Source organism: Grampus griseus (genome assembly GCF_964374135.1).
Source record: "Grampus griseus genome assembly, chromosome: 7".
In the NCBI taxonomy this organism is placed as follows: Eukaryota; Metazoa; Chordata; class Mammalia; order Artiodactyla; family Delphinidae; genus Grampus; species Grampus griseus.
Window position 1 is genome coordinate 86,455,746 of NC_139001.1, and position 23,008 is coordinate 86,478,753.

General features: G+C 34.8%; 1 protein-coding gene across 1 annotated transcript in view; it reads right to left on the reverse strand.

Moving 5' to 3' along the window:
* Positions 1-23,008, reverse strand: part of ARHGAP15 (Rho GTPase activating protein 15) — a 621,892-nt gene that overhangs the window by 483,082 nt on the left and 115,802 nt on the right. The window contains exon 6 of the mRNA XM_082658330.1: positions 9,157-9,246. Within this exon, the coding sequence (XP_082514456.1) occupies positions 9,157-9,246 (90 nt within the window). The remainder of the gene's footprint in view (positions 1-9,156; positions 9,247-23,008) is intronic.

The window sequence follows — 23,008 nt, forward strand, 5'->3', positions numbered from 1 at the left end:
CACCCAGCCAAATCAAATCAGCAAAGTCAGTGTTGAAATGCCAACTAGCCACCAGATGGCAGCAATGCTTTTATGAATAATGCGGCATTATGTGCAGTCCATCTAAGATTTCCTATGTTAATAATAGAACAATCCTTACTTTAGCAAAAGGACAGATTTGTTCGTAATGAGGCCAGCTATTTTTTTCATGTCACTAGTTATATTTTGTGGGATCTATTTGCTTTCTAGAATTTGGGCCCCCCGAAAATATTTATTTTCTTACACATTAAACATTAAATTGTTGTTGAATTTCATTTTGATATCGTGGTAGAAAATGCCTGTGGCTTGAAACAAATATTTTCCTTTCTGATGGACAAATAACATCTGTGGTTGTAAATGTTCCAGTGTAGCTGTCAAAAGAGAAGGGTTTCACATAATTTCCTGCCACCCTCATCAGTCATCCTACACATCAAAAGAGTGTGTTCATAACCTCCCTTCCCACGAATTGATTTCAAATCTATCACAGAGCTCAAATATCAGAAGCTTCTCCTCTACTTGATCATGGGTGTGAGAATTTTGAAAAATGAAGCACTGTTTAAATTCAAGTTTTAAAAAAAATCTCTAAAAACTATCAAGGTCTATATTACTCAGAAAGGGAATCCTCAATATCAATGTTTCTTCCCCTTTTTGGGCTGTTTGCAGCATTTGTTAACTTCTCCACTGTAAATTTTTTTTGGTTTGCACATGTTCACCAAGGAAGTCAGACTTAGAATTTCTCCCAGTGCTGGAAATAAAATGTTAGGCAAAGTGGTGGGATGAAGGCCAAGGATCTAATAGCTCTCTACTAAAAAGAAATTCATCTAAAGCCTCCAAGTGAATGTGCCTCCCTTGGTCAAATCACCTCATACTGATCTGTTATCTGAAAAGAGTTTAAACAGCTTCCTTCCTGATCTTTCCCCACCATCAGGCATTTCATTTCATCGTTTCTCTTAGATCATTTCTCAACATTCTGTCAAGATAAAAAAACAGCCTCCTCTCCTTTTCAAATACCGAGAATCCTTAACTGTCCTGCAGTGTTTACAGCCTTGCTCTTGAATATTTACTTTCTACTAAATTTTAGTAACATATTTAACTCATATATTGAGAGGCTGCATAGATTCTATAAGTGGCCTCTCCAGTTCTGTATGAATGCTGGCATTTCCCTTTAATTTTAAACTTATTTTTTTTCTTGTGTACATTTCATACCTTTGTTATGGATGCTTGCTTTGTTGTTTTCTTATACTGCTTTAAACACTGCTTTGAGGTTTGAGAGTTTTGCTCACCACTGCCCAGATTTTTCCCTGCTCAGTGACTTGTGGCATATAAATGCTGTGAATATATATTTTTTTCCCTTGCTTTCAGGTCCAGCCTCATTACCTTATGTTTCTAAAAACTGAATGGCATCAACTATATCTCTGCCAGTGATCCTATATTATCCAAAACCACTCAATTTTATTTCACCCTGTGTCACCCTCATGGACAAGCTATAAAATGTCATACCATTTATTGGCCCCATCTATTATTTACCAGCTTTAGGGATTAAATCGTTCCTTTTTCTAGAAAAAGCCTGTTTACTATTAAAAGAAATCATATTCATCATGAAATAAACACAGTTGTTCTCCTTTAAAATATAAAATAAGAATTTTGAAACAGATATGAAAAAGGAATAAACTGGTTTGAATGTTGTCTTGCTAGCATCAGTGTAATATCTTTTGTACTTTACAAGAGGAAAATTACAAAATTACAAATTACAAAAATTACAAAACCATAACACTTGATGATTCTACTTTGATGCCGTGAAATCCCCCATTGGCAGTGGTGGCTTTTGCTCAGGTGGGTGTTATGAAGGCCCAGGTTTGATCCCACATAACTCAGCTAGCCTCACTCTGGGGAAATGCACTGTTAGCCCATGTACGGCTCAGTGACCAACACACCAGTTCTACCAAAACATCAAGAAACAGAGTGTGTTCCATAAGAGGAGAGGATTTACATCATGATGTCAATAAATGAAGAATGGCATGTTGCATTTAGCCTGGTGTCAAACTAAAATCCAGAATTTATTCCAAATGGACAACTCTTATCTTTGAGCACACACGGAGCCAGCTATTCCAGAAGGCGATGTGAAGTGAGCTAACCAGTGACATAAGCCCATTAGGTAACACACATCCATTCTTCTGCTAAAATATTAGAAGTAAAAGAAGACAAGTTGACATTTTCTCTTTTTTTTCTTTATATTTTTAATTTTGATTAATTTTATTTTATTTTGGAACCTTAAAATCTTGGTTCTCTTGGCTAATTTGGGACTAAAAGGTACTAGTATGGCTATTGTCAATCTTTACTGTCATCCAGTAGCATTCTGCTTTGATGATAGTTTAAAAACAAATGAAGACAGTAAGGTAGAAGACAGTGAGGTAGCATTGTGTCCTTTGGTAGTTAGTATAATAAAGAAGCTGTGCAAATGAGACCATATCCTCACAGACTACCATGCTTCATGGAATCACCAGGCAACATAAGCTTTCTATTGTTTTATTTGATAATACACCCAAGGTATCAGTATCTTAATTCTATACTTGAGATTATACCTGTTTTTTTACAGAGATCTTTATTACTTCTCAAAAGTTGAACCAGAAAAAAGACAGTGGTTTCCAAGTAACATGGTCTGAACAAACAGGCATGTTCTTCATTTGAGGGGTGTACAAGAAACAAGGACTTGTTTCTGTTTCTCTTTTCATCAGTCAGGCTAACATGCTCTTTGGGTCTCACCTTAGATTTCTGCAATCAATTTTATTTCCTGTCTCCAGGCTCTCTCCTTTGCAGTAAGTCTTATATACACCCTTAATGTTAATATTCCTAAATCAAATCCCCAATTATAAAAAAATTATATCATTCCATTCATCAAAATTCTTCTGTGAAATCCCACTGGTAAAAATGAAGCCAAAATCATCAAAATAATATCCCTTCCCCTTCAATCAGAAAAAAAGTGTTGTCCTGATATCTAAGGAGGGGAATAAAAAGAGTTACTGTTGTCTCTCATTTGGGGGCATAGTAGCTGCACTTGTCTCTAAGTTCCCTTTTGCAAGATGCTCTCAATAGCTTGGTAGAGGCTTTCAGGGCAAAATGCTTTTCTTAAAGTGTTTACTGGGATATGACATTAATTAAATAACCTGTATTGATTAGATATTACATTAATTATACTATTTACTTATAGACTAGGATATTAAAAATAATTTCAGTAATGTTTGAGGACACATATCCTTAGACAATGAATGAACAGATTTTCAACGGTATATTTAATCTTAGTCTCTTGGTTAAGTTCATAAGGTAGTACAGAGAGTACAGAGACCCTGAATTGCATTTCACAGAGGCATACCTCTCCTACCCATTTTCTTCCAAAATCCACATCTGGAATTGTTCTCAAAGTACTGTGAGATGATGTGGTTAGAAGATGAATACAACCCCATCTTATTTATGTTAAAAATCAGTCCTTTGGAGTTGCTTTCAAATACAGGGCTGTTTCACTTTAACCTTAACACAGATGGGAGGCAGGTGAGTTAAAGGCTTCTCTCTTATTTCTTTGCTGTGAAAAACTGTAAGCTGGAGGAGGGATCCTACCCTGGGTTCTACATAAAGTTACAACTGACATCGCCAAAACTGGAACACACGTCCCCAGACTCTTGTGCTCTCTCCACTGAACCTTCTGAATGATGGATGAATATCTAATAAGTAGATAAAATGATTGGGGACAAGAAAAAACTAAAAAACCAACTGTATTAGACATTAATGCTGCTCTTATTCTGGTTTATTTTTAATGCCATGCCTTTTAAGATACTGTGAGTAATTCTCCAAAGTGAAACCAGCTTTACTCGAAATCTAATGCATATATGAATGTGAAGAATCATCCTTTTGCATTTAGTCTAACTACAAGCATTGAAAAATGAAAGAGAAAATTGATAAAAGCTCAGATTTATTTTAAACCATCACTTTTAACAGAAGGAAATGGATAAAAGCAAAATACCAGTAGTTTTCCTTTTGGCTTAAAATGACATTTTCCAAGATGTTATTAAATTATCTTCGCATTAATAAACTTAAGTAGTACTTAAAGATTTTAAGCTAAGACATATTCAGATCAGGAAGAGCTATCAAATTATGTTTAAATGTAAAGCATATCCATGGAAAATATTACATGAATATGTTTAATATACATTATAGTCAGAAGACTCCATCCAAAGTCAGAAAAGAAATACAACTAATGATAAATCTATTCCGAGATTTACTTTTAGGGACAGAATTGGCTTCCTTGAGATATTTTTATACGTTAAAAATGAGCCCGTGTAATGCAAAAAAAAAAAAAAAAAAAGAATCTCAAATCCAAGAAATTTGGCCATGGTTTTTGTTGAGGTTATAAATTGGTTGGTGAGAGGAAAAAAAATAGACTTTCATCTTCTTGAGTCATTTAATTTTTTTCTGCCTTTAAGGCAGGCAATCGATACAGTTCTAATCAACCATAATTCATTAATAGTAGAATTATCTTATTTAAATCACGTAATCTGTAGATGAGCCTGCTGCATGTTCATGGGTGAAATTTTTTGAAAATTTTATTTGAAAGGAAACTCAGAAAAACTGAGGCCTAGTCACCATCTGGCTCTGAGAAAAGGTTAAATTATTTCAAATGAGTAATCAACTACTGTTGTAATGAAAATGACCAAGAAAACAGATAGTATTTTTCTTATTCTTAACCCCCATTTTAAAAAGTGACTAGAGATGACACTCCAGAAATCATCTTGGAATATAGAGCCTATATTGTGGACACAATTTCTTAAAATTTTTTTATGACAATGAATTTTTCTTTTTTTTTTTTTTTTAACTGAAACAATGCAATTTTAGCCTTAGCAGTAACCACTGAATTGGTTAGAAGGTTTCCAGTCTTCTGGTTTAAAAATGCAGTATGGGATATAGTCTCTATCTTCGTATATTCTTTGAGGAGGCAAAACTAATTTACATGACAGGAGTAAAGAATATTTTAGTGCTAAATTAAAAGGCATGGAATTAATTACAGTGCTTGGGACCATCATATATTTAATAAGAGGGCAGCTTCTTGGAGGCTGGGAATGTTTTAGAGGTGTGTCATCTATTTATTTGATAGCCATATCATGAACTCCTTTTCCCCAGACTTTCAAAAATGTTTAGCTCAGAGAGCCTTATGTTCAAAGGAAGGAAGGAAACCTGAGTGAAACTTTTCCTTCAACTTTGAAACAAAAAGATAGTAGATGTTTAAAAATTACTGATTGTTATAAATTATTTTACAACCATTTTCTCAACTGGACTTCTATTGAAAAGCTTTGTAAATGCCTGACGTATCCATGAGGAAAGAGAAGGTGACAGAAGCACTGCTTATGTTACAGATGCTGCCTGACAATACTGCCATCCTTTCACATGGTTTTATTTAGTTATTACAAGTATCTCTCTGTAAATGACATTTAGGATTATTTAAGATTATGTTGTAATCCTTTTAATCCTCAGTGCTTTAAATTTCAGGCTAAACACCAAAGAGCAAACTAGCACTTAGCAGAAATGCTTAAAACATGTGATTTGAACATAAATCTTTTTATTCACTCTTTCCCTGATGAAGACCTAGGGTTGCTCTTAACTAAGAAAACTCGTACCACATTTCATTACAATTTACTCGGTTGCTAAATGCTTTCTCAAGCTACATCAAACTTGTGATGGTCCTTGACAATTATGCTAAATGCAGAATTGAACAAAAGTTAGCAGCAATGAACATTTACTAGTTTAACTTAGAGTGTGTATGACCTTTATAATAAATACAATATGTCTTTCAGTGTTGGTAGCGTATGTGTGTGGAAAGGACCATTCTATTTCTTAACGTCAAGCTATTACATGTGGGTATATACGTTGACACATACATCATATATGCATACATGTATGTACATTTATACTTTAAACACATATTATGACTTGTCTATGTCTACTTTACATATATATATTATAGAAGTTGCTAAATATCTTTAATATATGATTTATTATTAAAGCTACTTATGTCAAAAACTGCTCTAAAATAGGTAGATGTTCTTGAACTCAGCCAGTGAGCATCATTCTGAATTACTGAGAATAGTTGAATACAAAACCTAATTAATTAATGCTGGCACAGTTATGTTACTATGTACCAATCAAATAAGATTGACTCTCCATCAAGAGTTTAATAAGACTTTGACTATAAAGAAAATTTGACTTTTAATGCAAAAAGAAAATGAACTCAAGTGTCCAAATGACATATACAAAGGAAACAAATGAAATCCTTCCATTTTTTTGTGTCATAAATGTTTGCTTCTGAGTCTTTCAAGCATATCTCAGGCACATGTTTGTTTGTTTTCCTCTTCATTTTAAGTTCAACTTCTCTAGAGACATTGTAATTACGTGGTATATAACTGCTAATCCATCAACTTTTTAAAGACAGATTTCAAATTTTAAATTATTTCTAATTTTGCTTTTCCTTGATTTTTCTTGAACCAAAAATCTCAATAGTCGTTTGCTATCTGTAATCTATAATTCATAGACTGAGATTGAACACCATGCCTAATTCAAACTTGGTATTCTAAAGCTATTTCTGATGTAGCATATCGGCTAAAACTGTGATGGTCTTTTTCACTGAGGAAGAAATACTTCATTATCCTGTAGGTAATGAAACCCTTGAACACACACACTCAGATACCCAACAATACCTTAATACCATGTTTTTGAGATATAATCATGTTTATTCTGATCATTTGAGAGTTATTGCAGCTAATGTACCTAATCAAATATCGATGCAAGCCATCTAGAGCTAGCTCTCTGACAAATCCTTCCCGATGCTTTTTTGTTAACAGAACTATAAAAGCTATCTATATTGTTCCTCTTGAAACGCTTACTTTCACTATGGATACGTATTAGTCAATTTTACCTAAGCTCATATGTTTAGATGATGAAAAGATTTCAGCATGACAAGAAAACCACATGATTCACCCCAAAAAGAATGAAGCAGGAAATTAAACCTGAATCTTTCTTTAGTTTTATTATTTGCAACATCCTTATCATCACCTCTTGTTTCTCTAAACTAAAGGGTACAAGACAAAAAAAGATAAACTGGATGTAAGAAAACTGAAGTCCCATGAACTGCTCAGGTATCTTACAAACAAAGCTAACTGGCAAGATTTTCACCTCCAAAAAGCTACCAAAAGTGAGAATAGTTTTAATATCTTTGGAAGTACCTACATTAAGAAATAAGAAAAATGAGTAAAATATTATAACAGAGGCAGTCACACCCCGAAAAGGTTAGGATGATAACATATTATCAATGTATTGGTTTAAATATACATCTATGAATATTATATTCACAGCTATGTAAAATTATACTTAAATATTTTCTTCCATATTCGCAGCCCTGTACACATCATATATATTTGATTATCATCCTCATTTGTGATCTAACTTAACTCTTCATAAGGTTAACAGAAGGAACTGAAAAAGTCTTCCTTAGTTCAACTCCGAGGGTTTCTACTATTCAAGAATTATGTCAGTGTCAAATTTTAATGTCTTTATTTTTGTTTTGTTTTGTTTTTTATAATGTCTTTATTTTATAACATTGATGATTAGGTTGCTAAACTCACAATACATAATAAAACTAAACCACTTAGCTCACCCTACCCTGTTCAGAACTAGCCATACTGATTATCTAGGTTGTCACAGAGGCTAGGATTATAGCCCCTAATTTTTCTTATTTATAGCAGAATAAAAAAAAAAAAAAAAGCAAGAGATTGGGAGACAGAGTATATCACTGATCTACAATTCCTCACTTTAAAAAAAAATTTAATTTTACTTCTTGATTCTGTAAGTTCACCTTCTAATCACTTTGGGCTTTAGTCCTTTGATTTCTTGGCAAGTATGTTTAGTTTTCTTTATTTCTTTTTTTTGGTTTTCTTCTTTCCTTCCTTTCTTTCTTTCTTCCTCATTTTTGGTTAAAAAGAAAAAGAAAAACAAAAAAACCTCTACCATATAAAAATGAATACCTAAATAGAATTCAACTATAATCAGAAAAATAAGTTATTCCATAATATGTTAAAAGTGTTTTTTCATGTTGTTTTGTTTTGTTTTTTTAATTAACATAAGTCCAAATTATTTGGCTAGAACTCATTGAGCATTTGGAAAATGCAAAAACAAACTGAAAATCAGTTTTTTCGTCCCAGTGAGAGTTCAGATAAGAAATGTCACCTACCTATACTTCTATAAGACTGAATACATTAATTTTAGTGATACATTTAAGAACAGAATTGACTTTTCTTCAAGGGCTAAAATGGTCTCAGAAGACATTTGATACAATAATTATGATAATCTAGTTCCTACTAAATGATATAAATTCTAAAATATACTATAAAGTTATTGGTTACTTTGGAGATATAAATTAAATGTCATGTAAATATAGAAAAAGATCAACTTCCATAATCTGAAGTTATTAATTGCCAAAGGGATTTCAGTAACATCATATGTGAAATATTAAGTTTTCCCATTTCCTTTCTTTCAAGGATTTCATCTGGTGCTTTCCATTCAAAGGAACATGATTGAAATTATTAATCACAGTTATTTTTTTCCAAAAAATTAAATTATACAATATGAAAAATCCAATTTTTATAACTGTTCAGCTCTCTCCATCCCCCAAGTTACACTGGTAAATATAATTTATGACTGGAAAGCAGGAATGGCAGTGAATGCAAATAGTTTATCATAATTAGCAAATCTGACTTTGTTTACATCTGAAAGTCCTACATTAAATCTATTTAAGCCAAGCATTCTAGGTTTGAACCACAAACAGCTATCAAACACACTGCAAAATTCAATGACTTTCGGGTATATAATTAATCACCACACAACATATATTTTGTGTTTAGATAGCAAGCAGTCACCAGGGAAAAACAACAAAACAACCAAAATTCAACAAGGAAGAGAAGCCAGGTTTTTCACAATGACCTCTACACAACTAGTTCATGCACATGAAAACATCGTAACAAGGTAGTCTTGTTTTGATTACCCAAGAGAGCTCAGATTTAGAAGGAATAGGAATAATTTGAATCTATGTAGCATTCTTACCTGAAAGACATTCTTTCTGCTTGATTTTTCTTTGGCCCATTCGATATATGCCCCACACAAATCCACACTTTCTGGTTTGTGCCCAGTTTTCTGCAAACGAAAATGCAATAAGAATAAAAAGCACACAACACTGGAGATGCATGTCAGAAAAAATAAAGCTTTATTGACTTAGCAGCTATATATTTATGGTATAAAGACTTTCTTATCTTTTTTCCAGTTTCAAATAGATATCCTCACCGTCATGTTCATTGCAGCATTATGTACAATAGCCAAAACATGGAAATGACCTGTGTCCATCAATCCATCAATGGATGAATGGATAAACAAAATGTTTTATATAATATAATGTTTTATATTATGTGTGTGTGTGTGTATATATATATATATATATATATATATACACACACACGTAAGTTAGACAGGAGACAAATTCTGCATGATTTCACTTTTATGTGGAATCTAAAGTATAATTCATAGAAACAGGCAGGTTACCAGGCACTGGGGTAATTGGAAGATATTTGTCAAAGGGTACAGACTTTCAGTTTTAAGATGAATAAGTTCTGGGGATCGAATATACAGCATGGTGACTATAGTTAACACTTTACTGTATAGTTGAAAATTGCTAAGAGAGTAGATCTTAAATGTTAGAACCACACAAAAAGGTAACTATGTGAGGTGATGAATGTTACTAACTAACCTTAGTGTGGTAATCATTTCACAGTATATCTGTATATCAAATCACCACATTTCATGCCTTAAACTTACACATTATTAATTGCCAATTATATCTCAATAGAGCTGAAAAAAAGAAAAAACAAATTTAATAAATATTAAGTGCCAACTGTATGCCTTTTAGAAATTCATTTTTCAGACTTTAAGTCTATACACATAAGTATAAGGTGTATTTGTATTTAGTAAATTTAATTTAGATCAAATAGATTATGGTGTGTGCCTCCTTTCACACAATACAATGTGTATGTTAGTGAAAAGCTGTTTTTACTTCAGTAATTCATAATAATCAGTTAATAGGAATATCCTCTGTATTTGCCTCTTCATATTTTTATTTAGTTCAAGTGAATCACACTTACATAACTTTAAATTTGCAAAACTCCAAACATTAAACAAAAACTTACCTGCTTGGGAGATTTTTTTACTATTTTTAAAGAAAGTTAAGCCACATTTCAAAGACTCCAACTATTTTCATATGTTCTGAGCTACTCTAGGTTTTCCTATAGAGAAATTCAGTTTCCTCAAGCCATTTTCAATAGAATACTTTAAAATTTTAGTGTAAAAAGCTTATAATATATTTAGACAATGTTAACAGTATGAACTTTAGGTTAAAGCATAAAATTATGGAAAAATGGCAAAAATTTTATAAGAAATCTGTCCACAATTGTTGCCTCAGAGCCACTATGTTCTATCGGTTTAAAAGAAATAAATTATTTTTCAGAAGAAGCCAGAAATATGGGTTTTTTTAATAGTAAATTGTGAGATTTTTTGATTTTTGGCAACTCAATAAAAATTTTTTTGGAAACATTATACAGGCCAAGCATAACTTTCCTTCAGGATAAATTCGGCTGGCAAGATGGCAATTGATAGCATAGCTTTCCTTGGTTATTTGGTAGTAATCTCAGGAAAAACTTATCAAGATGAGCATGGCTCTTATGGATGCTTCAGATACTGAAATATTTTTACTGTTTTCCCATAATCTGCCACCCAGGTCATCACGGCTGTGGAAAATCTCAAGGCACAATAATAATGTTCATTGTTGAGTGATTTATGACATAGAAAAATTAAGAAAAACCTGCTTCTACAGTTAATTGAATTATGGGACACTCAGAACCAATAAACATATATAACAAAAAAGATTATCTCTCCCACGTAATGCAGTCAGGAAAAAAAGATGGAATATGATTTTATATAAGAAGCACTTTTTATGGGCCAAACACTTCTTATGTGTTTTATGGCTATCAATTCTTTTAATTCTTATAATACCTGTATGAAGTAGGTATTATTATTTTTTTAAATAAATTTATTTATTTATTTTTGGCTGCGCTGGGTCTTTGTTGCTGTGTGTGGGCTTTCTCTAGTTGTGGTGAGCAGGGGCTACTCTTTGTTGCGGTGTGTGGGCTTCTCATGGCAGTGGCTTCTCTTGTTGCGGAGCACAGGCTCTAGGGGCATGGGCTTCAGTAGTTGTGGCATGTGGGCTCAGTAATTGTGGCTCACAGGCTTTAGAGCGCAGGCTCAGTAGTTGTGGCGCACGGGCTTAGTTGCCCCGCTGCATGTGGGATCTTCCTGGACCAGGGCTCAAACCCACGTCCCCTGCACTGGCAGGTGGATTCTTAACCACTGCGCTACCACGGAAGCCCAGTAGGTATTATTATTATTACCATGTTACAGGTAAGAGAATATGCCAGAATGGTTAGGTGAGCTTTCCCAAGGTAACATAGGTAGAAAAGGAGGTGCCAGGATTTAAATGCTAGCAGTGCCCCTCCAGAGTCTGTTTTTAACCACTATGTAGTCCTTAAAAATTGAATATACACTATGATCATATTCATGCTAAAACATGAAACATTTTGGGAAAAGATATGCTTTTCTTACTAGACTAGTACAGACATATTGATCTTGTTTCTGTCCTTCTCTGTTGAACTTGATCTTCCCATTGGGCCTTTACACCACCTGTTTACCTGGAATACCTCCCAATCTTCACATGGCTGACTCCTTCTTCTCCATCATGTCTCAGCTGAATGTCACCTTGTCAGAGGTCTTCTCTCTGACTGTCTTATATAAAATCATGGCATTCCAGGACTCCTGATTACTCTCTACCTATTTAATTTCACCACAGCCTTCCTCCATATAGTTTTATATGCTGACTGTTTTTCTCCCACTGGAATTTAACTCCCTGAGCTGGGACCTTGTTTGCCTTTTCCTCCACTATTTTTCCAATGTATGGAACAGTGCTGGTACATAGTTGTTGTTCAATGAATATTTGCTAAATTTGTGCATGAAGGAAAATACCAAAATGCAACTAGCATTTGTGCTTTGGAAGGAAGGTTTGGGCATCTTAAAATTCCGAACTTTATAACAAGCAAGATTTGTATCTGGTCTAATGGTTAAGCAGTCTTTGCTTTGTGATTTGGCAAAATCTAAACAGTTTAATGGACTCATATGTGGACTTAACATAGGATTTCACAGAATCATGCAATAAACACTTACTGTATATATACTAAGTGTGAGTGTGTTAGCTACTGTGTTGGCCTATATCTTGACTCTTCCTTTAAGAATCGTATCCTAGCCTCAGACTCTGTATAATTATCTATAGACTCTCTCTATAGAAAGAGAGAGAGCTAGAGGAGACTTATGGGTAAAAAGCAATCTAAGCTTTGCCAGTGTGCTTACCATCTAGTTCTGCCAGCTTCTAGCTGTCCTCATCAGCGTCATATGCTAAATCCGAAGGCTTTGGCACCTGGCTTGGGTTTATCTCAGTCCGAACACGGCCCATTACACTTAGTCACCTCCTAGTGCTCATTCATGTGACTTTGACCCATCTCTTACATTCTTCATGAGCTCACTGCTTTACCTCCTCTCCACATTAGCAATCTTCATTGTGCTTTCTGCCTAACAAATCCCATTTTCTGAATCTGCCTTACTCCCACCTTGTTATGTTTGATTTTCGAGGTTATTGAAATCTGCACACCTTTGTGTGTTGCCCCAGCCTCTCAAGTCCTTGATTTCACTTCCTTTCATGTCCAGACCTGTGCCTCTGATTCTGCAGTCAATTCAGCCTCTCTCTCTCTCTCTTTCTTTCTCTCTCTCCCTCCCTCATTCGATGATCCACTCCACTCTCTCATCCACTTCTTCTTCTTCTACAATCTTGCTCATATTCCTCAATTCTAGAGAAATAACTTGACTACTCAATGTAGTAACATTACAAATAATGGCCACCTACTTCAGCTGGGCTTTTGACTCTACTTAGCAATACTATTGTTACTGTGATAAGGACACAACGTATCCATGAAATCATTACCAAGACCAATGTCATGAATACTTTGCAAAGTTTTTATGTGCTCCTAGTCAGTTTCTACTCTTCCTCATGGTACCTCTCTCCCAAAGCTTTACCTTTTTCAAGCCCACCAAACGGCTTACTCATAATTCAGAGAGATCATAGAGCTGTGGTGCTAGAACATTCGCCATTCTTCCCTCTTTCATAGTTAGTCTGTGTAATGCAAATGAACAAACAGAAACTTTAATAAATTTCTATATGTCTTGCCCTCTGAAAGCTTTATATCAACTTCTCATTTATTCCTTCCAACAAATTTGTGAAGTTAATACCATTGCCTTTAACTGACATGTGAAGAAAACTCAAGCAGGGAGTGGTTAAGTGCCTTACATAAGCTCATGCACTTAATAAGGACCTCAGCTGAGATACGAATTCATTTTTATCTGACTCCAAGTCCCAAGTCCTTATCACAACACAATACACTGCCTCCCCTCCATACCTATCCTTTCCTCCTGCTAGGTCACATAATGCCTTTTTCAGGTCCCAAAGTAAGAATTAACACTTTCTATTGCTTCCTTGTAAGTGTCATCATTTCCCACTTTTGCATCTGTTTCCCAAAATTCTGGACCTGGGTCTGTGACTCTGGTCCACCTGTCCAATGAACTCCCATGTCTGGGCACGACAGTGTCATCTATGAGCATCAAAATTACCTGGCCTATCAGTGCCATATACTGCATGAACTCACAAGGCATGTCTTGTTTTGCCTCAGAGTAAGAGATGCTCCTTCTTCAGCCCAAGGTTTTTCCTCTATAGTTCCTAATTCTATCCAATCTCATTCCTTGTTTTCCCTAAAGTAGATTATATCCTTTAGACTATAATCACACTGAAGTGATTATAAAAAAATAAAAAATAGAAGAAAGCAAGCACCAATGCCACAACTTCACGTTTTCTCAATCTCACCTATTTCCTTTCATGATTACCAGGATTCTTCAGTTTCCTGCAGTCACATTCTCTGCTCCTGTTCTATTCTCTCCTCAACCCACTGCAGTCTTTTATCCCCTTCCTTGGTTAATCTAATTCGTCTTAACCATTAAGGTCAACAGGAACAGTCTGATGCTTTCTCTCCCATCCACATTCTGGTTGAACTCTGTAGTACTATGAGATTCTGCTGGCCCTTCTTAAATCCTCTGTCCTTCAGCTAAGGAGACATTTTCTCTCCAAATTCTTTCACCTTTTATACTTTTCCTTCTCTGTTTTTTTTTTTTTTTTTTTTTTTTTTTTTTTTTTCCTCACTGACTTCTCTTCCTCAACCAACTTCTTAACTTCTTAAATGTTAGTAATTCCTGGTTTATGGTTCTAGGCTTTCATTATTTCTCATAGTTTACATGATTCCTGTGAGTTTTGATTTTGCCTGTGGCCTGATCCATCACTTATTTATGTTAACTCCCCATGATTCCTCTGGTCCCCAGCTCCCTCTTATGTGTCCAAACTCTATTTTCTAACTATCATTAGGATATAGCACAGACATCTCCTTGAAATCACTGTCTTCTTCTCAGACTTGTCCCCTTTTTTCTATTGCTTGTCTTGGCTAATCATTTATCTCCTTCACTCTCTTCACTTTCTTAGTTCTCCTCTTTCCATCAATAGCCACAACCAAAAGGTACAAAGCCCAAATTCTAGAACGAGATCACAAACTCTTTTAAGTTCTTATTTTCTCTCACCTGAATTTCTCTCCTTCCCATTTCCTCTGAACTCAGTAAAAACCATTTCAATTCATTCTCCACATTTTGAATTTTTTTCCTAAAATACAAATCTCACAATATTTCTCCTAGAAAACTTGTTATCCACAAGATAATGTACAAATCCCTTAGTAGAGTATACAGGCTTCTTTTCATCATCCCCCAACCACCTTCTCAGTTCCATTCATCCCTCCTTTTTTCTATACATCAGCAATGCTGAATTCCAGGCAGTTTCCAAAATGCTACATGCTTTCACAACTCTATATTTTGGGGAAGTGAGTATGCATGTACCCTTTTCATCTGGAACACAGTTATTTCTCTCTTCATCCACTCTCTTTGCCTGCCATCTGCCCCAATCCTGCTAATTTTCATGATGTAACTCCAAAATAATTTCCACGAGGCTCTCCTTCACCTCTGCAGGCACAGTCACTCTTTCCTTCTTACCATTTCCCCTACTCTGAAAAACATTTTTTTTTTTTTTTTACAATTTGTTTTGTTATTCACACATTGCAACTACTTTTTGATGTGTTTCTTTCCCCCAGCTATACAATCAGAGAACAAGCTGGGTTTGTCTTATCGGTCTTCATTTTCCCCAAATTTAGCAAAGTGGCCCAAAGTAAGCACTCAACAGAAGTTTGTTAACCTTTGAATGAATTTATGAACTGGATGGAAAATTGCAACAGAAAATTTCCAGATTCATTCAAATGAATTAATAAAATTAAGAATACAGCTCAGAATTATAGTTTACAAAATGAGAAATATTTAGGACATAAAAATCACTACATTCCCATTTATACTGACCTTTAATAGGAACTGATCTTATGGCAAAATTGAAGCAAATAATAGAGATTTGGGGTGAATTTAAAAGTATGCCAGAAAAAGCTAAAGTGATTTTGGTAAAAGTCAAGCAAATAAAAATATTAGCCTCAAGAAAAGAAAACTAAGATAAGTAAACGAAGGACTATATAAAAATGATCCTAATCAACTGTTTATTTTTACAAAGTTAAAGCAGAAAGACCTAGGCTTGAAGAACAACTTTAGGGACTAGGCTTTATTAGAAGGGAAAATTATCAGTGTTTAAGTGTTGTTAAATATTGGAATAAGTAGTTCAGAAAAGTTGTAGAATTTACTTGGAAGACAGTCAAGATTTTATTCCATCTGAAATTAAAGAATCCTTTAATAGAAAACGTATTTCTGATTCTACAGCTATAAAACACATGAAAAAGTCTGCTGAACTACATGATGCCAATGTATCACATTGTACATCATTATAAAAATGTACTTTTAAAAATTGACTAAATATAAACTTAAGCCTAAGAGTAGACATATATCTATTCTGGGTAAACTTAAAATATAAATGATTTTTAAATATTTAAATAGAATTATTTAAAAGTTACTGCTTCTGGACAAAACATAAAAGCCTCTTTGTTGGAGAAATGTGAAGTCATTAAAAATTGATCTTAGGTCTTGTCCACTTCTGATTTTTATTATTCTCTTAGTCCATCTTTACCATTTCTCAATAATAGCTGACAGGGTTGTCTCTCCATAATATATTTTTCTCTGACTTAGATTAAACCTTTGGGATTAAGTTTCCCATTTTTCTTTATGGGATATTTGGGGGCTTTTAATGTATATTAAGAAAATATCAAAGGCCAGATGCTCTTTTGCTTGATGGCATTTTCCATGATGAAGATTGGCCATGTGTGTGGGCAACAAATCACTGGGCCACTCATTCTCATACCCTTATTACTAGATGTGGTTGAAAAAAAGTCAAGGCTCAGATTTTATGAAACAGTTTATTAGCTACCATTTTTTATTTTGGATTAATTGCTATTCCAGAATATAGACTCAGATTGTCCTTATCAGTCTGAAACATGAAACACAAAATATGTTTAGAGGAATTAAGTTTTATCACATAACTGGTTTTGATTCTGGAAAATCAGTCATGGAGGAGGATAAAACTCACTTATAAATTCTCATTTGGGCAAAATGATTTAGGAAAGAGTGCTGAATGGATACCTGATCTTATTAATGTCTAAAGTATGGCCGCTGTCAACATAGAAGAGGATACTTTGATTGTTAAGATGTGGGTTTTATGTATATGAATATAAATGGTGTTAATAATAACTGAAATTGTTTCTCCAGTGAAATTTCTCAGTATATTACAAGACCAAATCAAACCAGATTTTCAGAAAAGCAAAGCCTTGTTAGTGATTTGGGGCACTAGAATGTTATGTGTTTGTTTGTTTGTTGAGGAGAAAGTATTCTCCCCTTTTTAAGAATTTATTGCATTTATTCCTGAATCAAAATCTTGCTAGAATAAATATAATAGCTTCTATTTAATCTACGTTTGTTGCATGCTTATATTGCCTTAAATTTACACTATGTAAAAACTATTTAATTCTGCAATGTGATCAATTTGGGCACATTTTTGATGCCTCAGGCACCTCCTCAGATTCCCTCCTTAGACCCTCATTCTTTCAGTCTGCCTCAGTTGTCCCTGTAGATGACCAGTGATGCTTGGGCCCATATGGTCCCACTTCCTGTGGATGACCAGACACCTTCTTGGAATGCAAGGCCCTCCTGGTTGCCAAGGTTCAGACTGGCTTTTAGATCCCTACCACATCCAGATTTAGATAAAATACTATTTTACAGGGTGTAGGATCTGACCTTCTGCATAGCCATCTAAGGGTGTGCCCAGGATCCACATAATACAGGGAGAAAATACTCCGGGTGATAAATTTTAACCAAAAGGAAGCAAGAAATGGGAAGAAACAGGTCAATATATTCCTTCTCCTACCTCCATCCCTTCCTCCTACAGACTGCTTCATGCTTTCTCCAGTTTATTTGCAGCTTTTTTGCAAGTCAAGTGGTGCACCTGCCCAGTGGTTCTCTGTGTCTCTGAGGCTCACTGTAGAGTAGTAGCCAGCATGATAACACATCCTCTCTTCTATTTTGCATCATCTGCCTCACTTCCTTTTTACTTCACTCTCTGTGTCCTGGGCTCATGTCTCCCAAATAAAGCATGGATGCTTAATTTGGGCTTTGTTTTCTAGGGAATCCGGACTGAGACAATTGATGTTACTCTCCTGTGTCAGGGAGGCATAGCTCTCCACTGAAGTGTGTGCAGGGCTCTCTCTTCAGGAGTCTAGAGTTGTCATTGGAAAGTATTGGGTTGGCCAAAAAGTTCATTCTGGTTTTTCCATAAGATGTTACAGGAAAACCTAAAAGAACTTTTTGGCCATCCCAATAGCTCACCAGCCAAAGGCTCCATTTTTTTCTATCCCCCTTTACACCAACCTGTGGCCACATTACCCATTCTCATCACTGGAATGTGAACAAGAACAATGTGAGACACCTCTGGGCTCACAGCTTTTAAAGAGCATGCAGATTTTCCTATGCTCTCTTAACGTTTCCTTCATCTGCCACTAGGGGATGACAGAACCAAAAGATGGGAGAAGCACAATGTAGCAGAAAGCTGACCAGGAATATCTGTTTTGGCCTATGGTATGAGTAAGAAATGAGGTTCTGAAGACATTTTGAATTGTATTTGGACAGCAGGTAGTGTTTCTTTACCTGAAAAATCTTGATATTATTGTTAAGAAAACTAAGACAAGGATTTTGAAGTATACTGTCATTAAGTGAGTTTGTGCATTTGAATCCAATTCTGATTCCAAAGTCTGTTCTCTTAACCACTATACTCAATTGCTTCATGCAATAATAATACCAATAATACAATAATAAATATAACTAATATTTATTATCTTTGCTGTGTGTCAGGCTTGCTACATCAATTTTCTCACACAATCTCACAATAGCTCTATGAGGTAGGTACTCTTATTAACCCCATACTGCCGCTGATACATCAAAGAATTGTAGCAACAAATAAAATGTGAACCTGGGATTCCTAACCCAGGTTGTGTGACTTAGAAGCCCCTATTTCTACCTAATACGGTATACTGCTTCCCAGAGCATTTCAATTTAGTAGTGACTTTTAAAGGAAGAATAAATACATATATTCAGTAAATTTAAAAATGCACCGTGGAGTAAAAGTCCGTTTTATCTTAGAGAAATGTAAGCTCTAAATCAGATGTATTACATTGACCAAAATGATGAACCACAGAGAGTCAAGCTTCATAATTAAAATACTTTTCTGAAAGAGCCTAAGGTGAGGTTTATTGGACAGTAAGCTATTACCCATTTATAAGGCATCCTATCAATTTCATAGATTTTTGTGGTTATTAAAAATTATGTACGATACAGAATTTATTGTGGTTAATGGCCAAATCTTGAGAAAATTATAACCAGAGAACATGGCTTCATTTATATTAATATCGATCACTTGATTTCATTTTTTTCCTTACAAAGTTTGTGTTAATAAAACACTAGAATTCATTTTTCCTTTATTTCTTTGATCTCCACCTGTCATCCTCCAGGTTTTGGACTGTTTTTTCTTTTAATTTTTAAATGTATGTTGAGACCGTATGATAGTGCAACCTGCCCTAATGTTAACCATGCTGACTTCACCAGAGCACTATTATTGTGAGAATTTAAAATGCCTTCGTTAGGCTAAGGTTGGTAGATCTATTGTTTGCACCTCCATTTTTATGATCTTTTTGAGCACCTCCATTTTTATGATCTTTTTGAACACTCACTTTACAAAGATAAAATCATTCCACATTCATTTTATACAGATTACTCAATAATTCATGAATAGCTTGCTGATTGAAACTATTTTCATCTTTTTTTGCTAAATTGCATCATTTTACTCCCATAAATAAGTCCATTTTTTTATTAAAGTCATGCTACAGTGAATGAACATTAAATATACTGCATTATTTAATTAATGCTTGTGCTCATTATTTGCACTGGAAGTAAACAATATTAAGAAAAAGTAAACAAATTATTTTAATGAAGTCTTTTATATTACTCTTTTTGCTTTCAAGGTTATGGCTGAATGAGTGGTCTAAAAAACTTAATAGTTTATTAAATGCCTTGGAAGAGTTTTCTGTCACTAGAAGTAAAATTTGCCAGTGTTTGCCTCTGATTAGAAGTATTAGTACAACGTAAAGTAAAAAACATAAAAGTAGCCCCAAAAATCCCAGTTACATACACAATCAACATGTAGCCTCCATATCAAACATTCTGGCTTTAGAACTATACAGTTTGAGGGGAGAAATAGTCCCTAAAATGTTTATAATACTTCTGAATTTATGTCAAAAGTGACACTAAGTTTTCTGAGTACCATGAGATAAATATAAAAGGAAGTAAGGTCCACTTGGTCTGATTTTTAGTGGCTGTGGAGACAAGAAATTTCCTAATCAGAAATAGACTTTGAATGATGCATTTATCTCAGTGGGGTACCACACTGAACATATATTCTGGAATCACATGAAAACACCTCCAGGTTGCTACTGGTGCTCACTAATGTGCTGATACACCCATGTTTTGGGCACTGCATATTTTTTAGTTCTTCCTAGAAGAATTACCCTGCTTGCTTTCTTTGCACTAGGACTTCTTTAGCAATGACCATGCTGCTAAAAGATCAGGTCATAGGAGAATATTAATATACATTCTGAGTAAGAAGATGCCCTGTGATTTACTAAATGCATGGGGCCATAATGATGACAGACTTAGCCGTTTTGCTATTATCTTTGTCAATAAGAGCACAGGCGTTATTACTCTCATCTATTTCCATATATTTTTAGAATAGGTTTTTCAGATAATTTAACAAGTCCTACCTTCATTTTTTTAACTGTAGGAAAAATATATCTTAACTCCCCAAACTGTCTCTGAAAACTCTGAATCTCTCTTAATTTGAGCATATGCAGTATAAACTATAAAGGGCTCCACAATGCCTACAGAAAGAAATCATCTCCTCCCACAACCCTGTTCAAGGTCTTTCATGAGCTGATTCCACACTGACTTTCTAACCAAGTTAGAGTGCTTGCTGTCCTATAACAATGTTCCTCAACTTTTTTTGAGGCAATCCCTCACTGGCAGTGCATCCAGACAACTTACAGAAGAAACACAAAATAGTCTGGACTGGGGCATATACACCCTAGGACTCAGGGAACCACCAAGAAACATTTTTAAGAGCAATGACTAGCACAGTATGTGGAGCAAGGCAAGCGATTGATAATATCTGGAAAATAAACAAATTAAGGAATTAATTTCCCACATTTTATCATTGCTTACTCCCTTCTTTCCATGTAAAGTGTATTCCCCCACCCCCCCCCACTTCTGCAATGAAATCCTATTCAGCCTTCAAAAACTTCCTCAAATGTCACTTCCTCTAATGGATATATTTAGAATCCTTTCCAGCTGGGAGCCATATCTCTCTCCTCTTAGTTACCATGAAACTAACCCATGTCTCTGTTCATGCCATTTTGGAGTAACTATCAATGTCTACTTTTTCACTACAATTACTTGACTTATGGGCATGCTTTCTATTTGTTTCTAGACCCTCAAGTGAAAGATCTGAGTTTGCTTCATTTTTGTGTCTTTCCTAATACCTAGCACAGTGGCTTAATATCAAGGACCCTAAGTGATATTTCCAGAATGAACTAATGGAGAAATACATAAGCTGACCATTACTTGCAACAACAATTTCCTTGGGAAAGAGCTACCTGTAGCTAAACCTATGGTTCCCCAGCATGTTTTCTTATATACCTTTATCATGTTAGTCATGTTCTATTATAATAAACCTACATATGATTCTGTTTCCCCTACCGGACTATAAGCACCTTGACAGCAGGGATCATATATTATTCATCTGGATATCTCTAAGGTTTAACAACACATTGTGTGACACCTGTTAATAGTTCATAAATCAATAAATGAATGGGTTCTCTAAATTACACAGCTTCTTCCCCATGAGGCAATCCATCAATTTTGTTTTTTTTAACCAGGAGTGCATATTTGCCACATCCCATAGCTATAGTCCAGGGTCTACTCCATAACAAGCAGATGCTCTAAAATCACAAAGTATAGCCCATACACAGGAGAAAAGTTGCAAGTGAATTGCTGGAGCCAATTGAAATACTATGCTGGTACTGAAATAGGTAAGTGTACCTGAAAAATGCAAGGGGTATGATTCAAGGCCTCAGAGGATAATTCAAACTGACAACTCTTGTTTCTTTAGGACTTCTCTGCCACTAGATGAATCAAATAATACTGTAGCTGCTTTTGAGGCAAAAGTTTTTGCTCTTGGACTAAATGAGTTGCAGTTAGAAGAATCATCTCCTCTCTTGCCTTTTTCCTGTGATAGTACTGGTCTTTTTAAGACAAGCAACACCTGGGTCACACTGCTGTTCAGCATGTAGTTGTTAAAAGAAGAGCCACGAGAGATTATTCTAGGGTGAAGATGTCTGGAGAATTACTGACACACCTTATTAAAGAGTTGCCCCTGGTAGCAAATCTCAGCCCATGGCATTCTTCTCAATCCTTTTCTTTTATCCTATTTTCCAACCGAACTAAAAAATTCATTTCTCTTTTTAGCACACAGACCTTGCCCATTTTCAGTTTCATGCCATTGTTCATATTTTTTTACTCCACTGGAATTTTCCCTGCCCACAAATCTCCACATATTGAAATTATAACCATCCTTCAAGGCCTAATTCAAATCTTTCACAGATGTGAGCTGTCCCTCCTTTAAATGTTAAAAAACAAAACAAAACAAAAAAAAACACTCTCCTATGTTTCTTATTTCATCTCATCCTATTTTTTGGCAGAGATGCTATAAAGCAAAGACTATATCTTGATTATATCTCTATGCCTTATATGTAGCCCTAACGAGCAAGCTGTTCATTGTAGGATTTCAATACATATTCTTATGAAGTCTTTTCCCACCAAGGCTTATATAAATAGCACTAACTTGATTAACCAAATGCATATTTAAATGAAAGTGAGGTAGATTGTAATGAGAAACTATGCTATTTGGATCAACTCTCCCACTGCAAACAATGAAAAATGCTGGATAAAATATTTCTTTTTAAAATTAACCTTAAAAGAATTGAAAGGCTGAAAAGATAGTGGGAACATCCAGGGTAAATATTTTTTGGAGGTGAGAATCTGAACCCACAGAGAAAAGCAGAATATCAAATCAAAATAA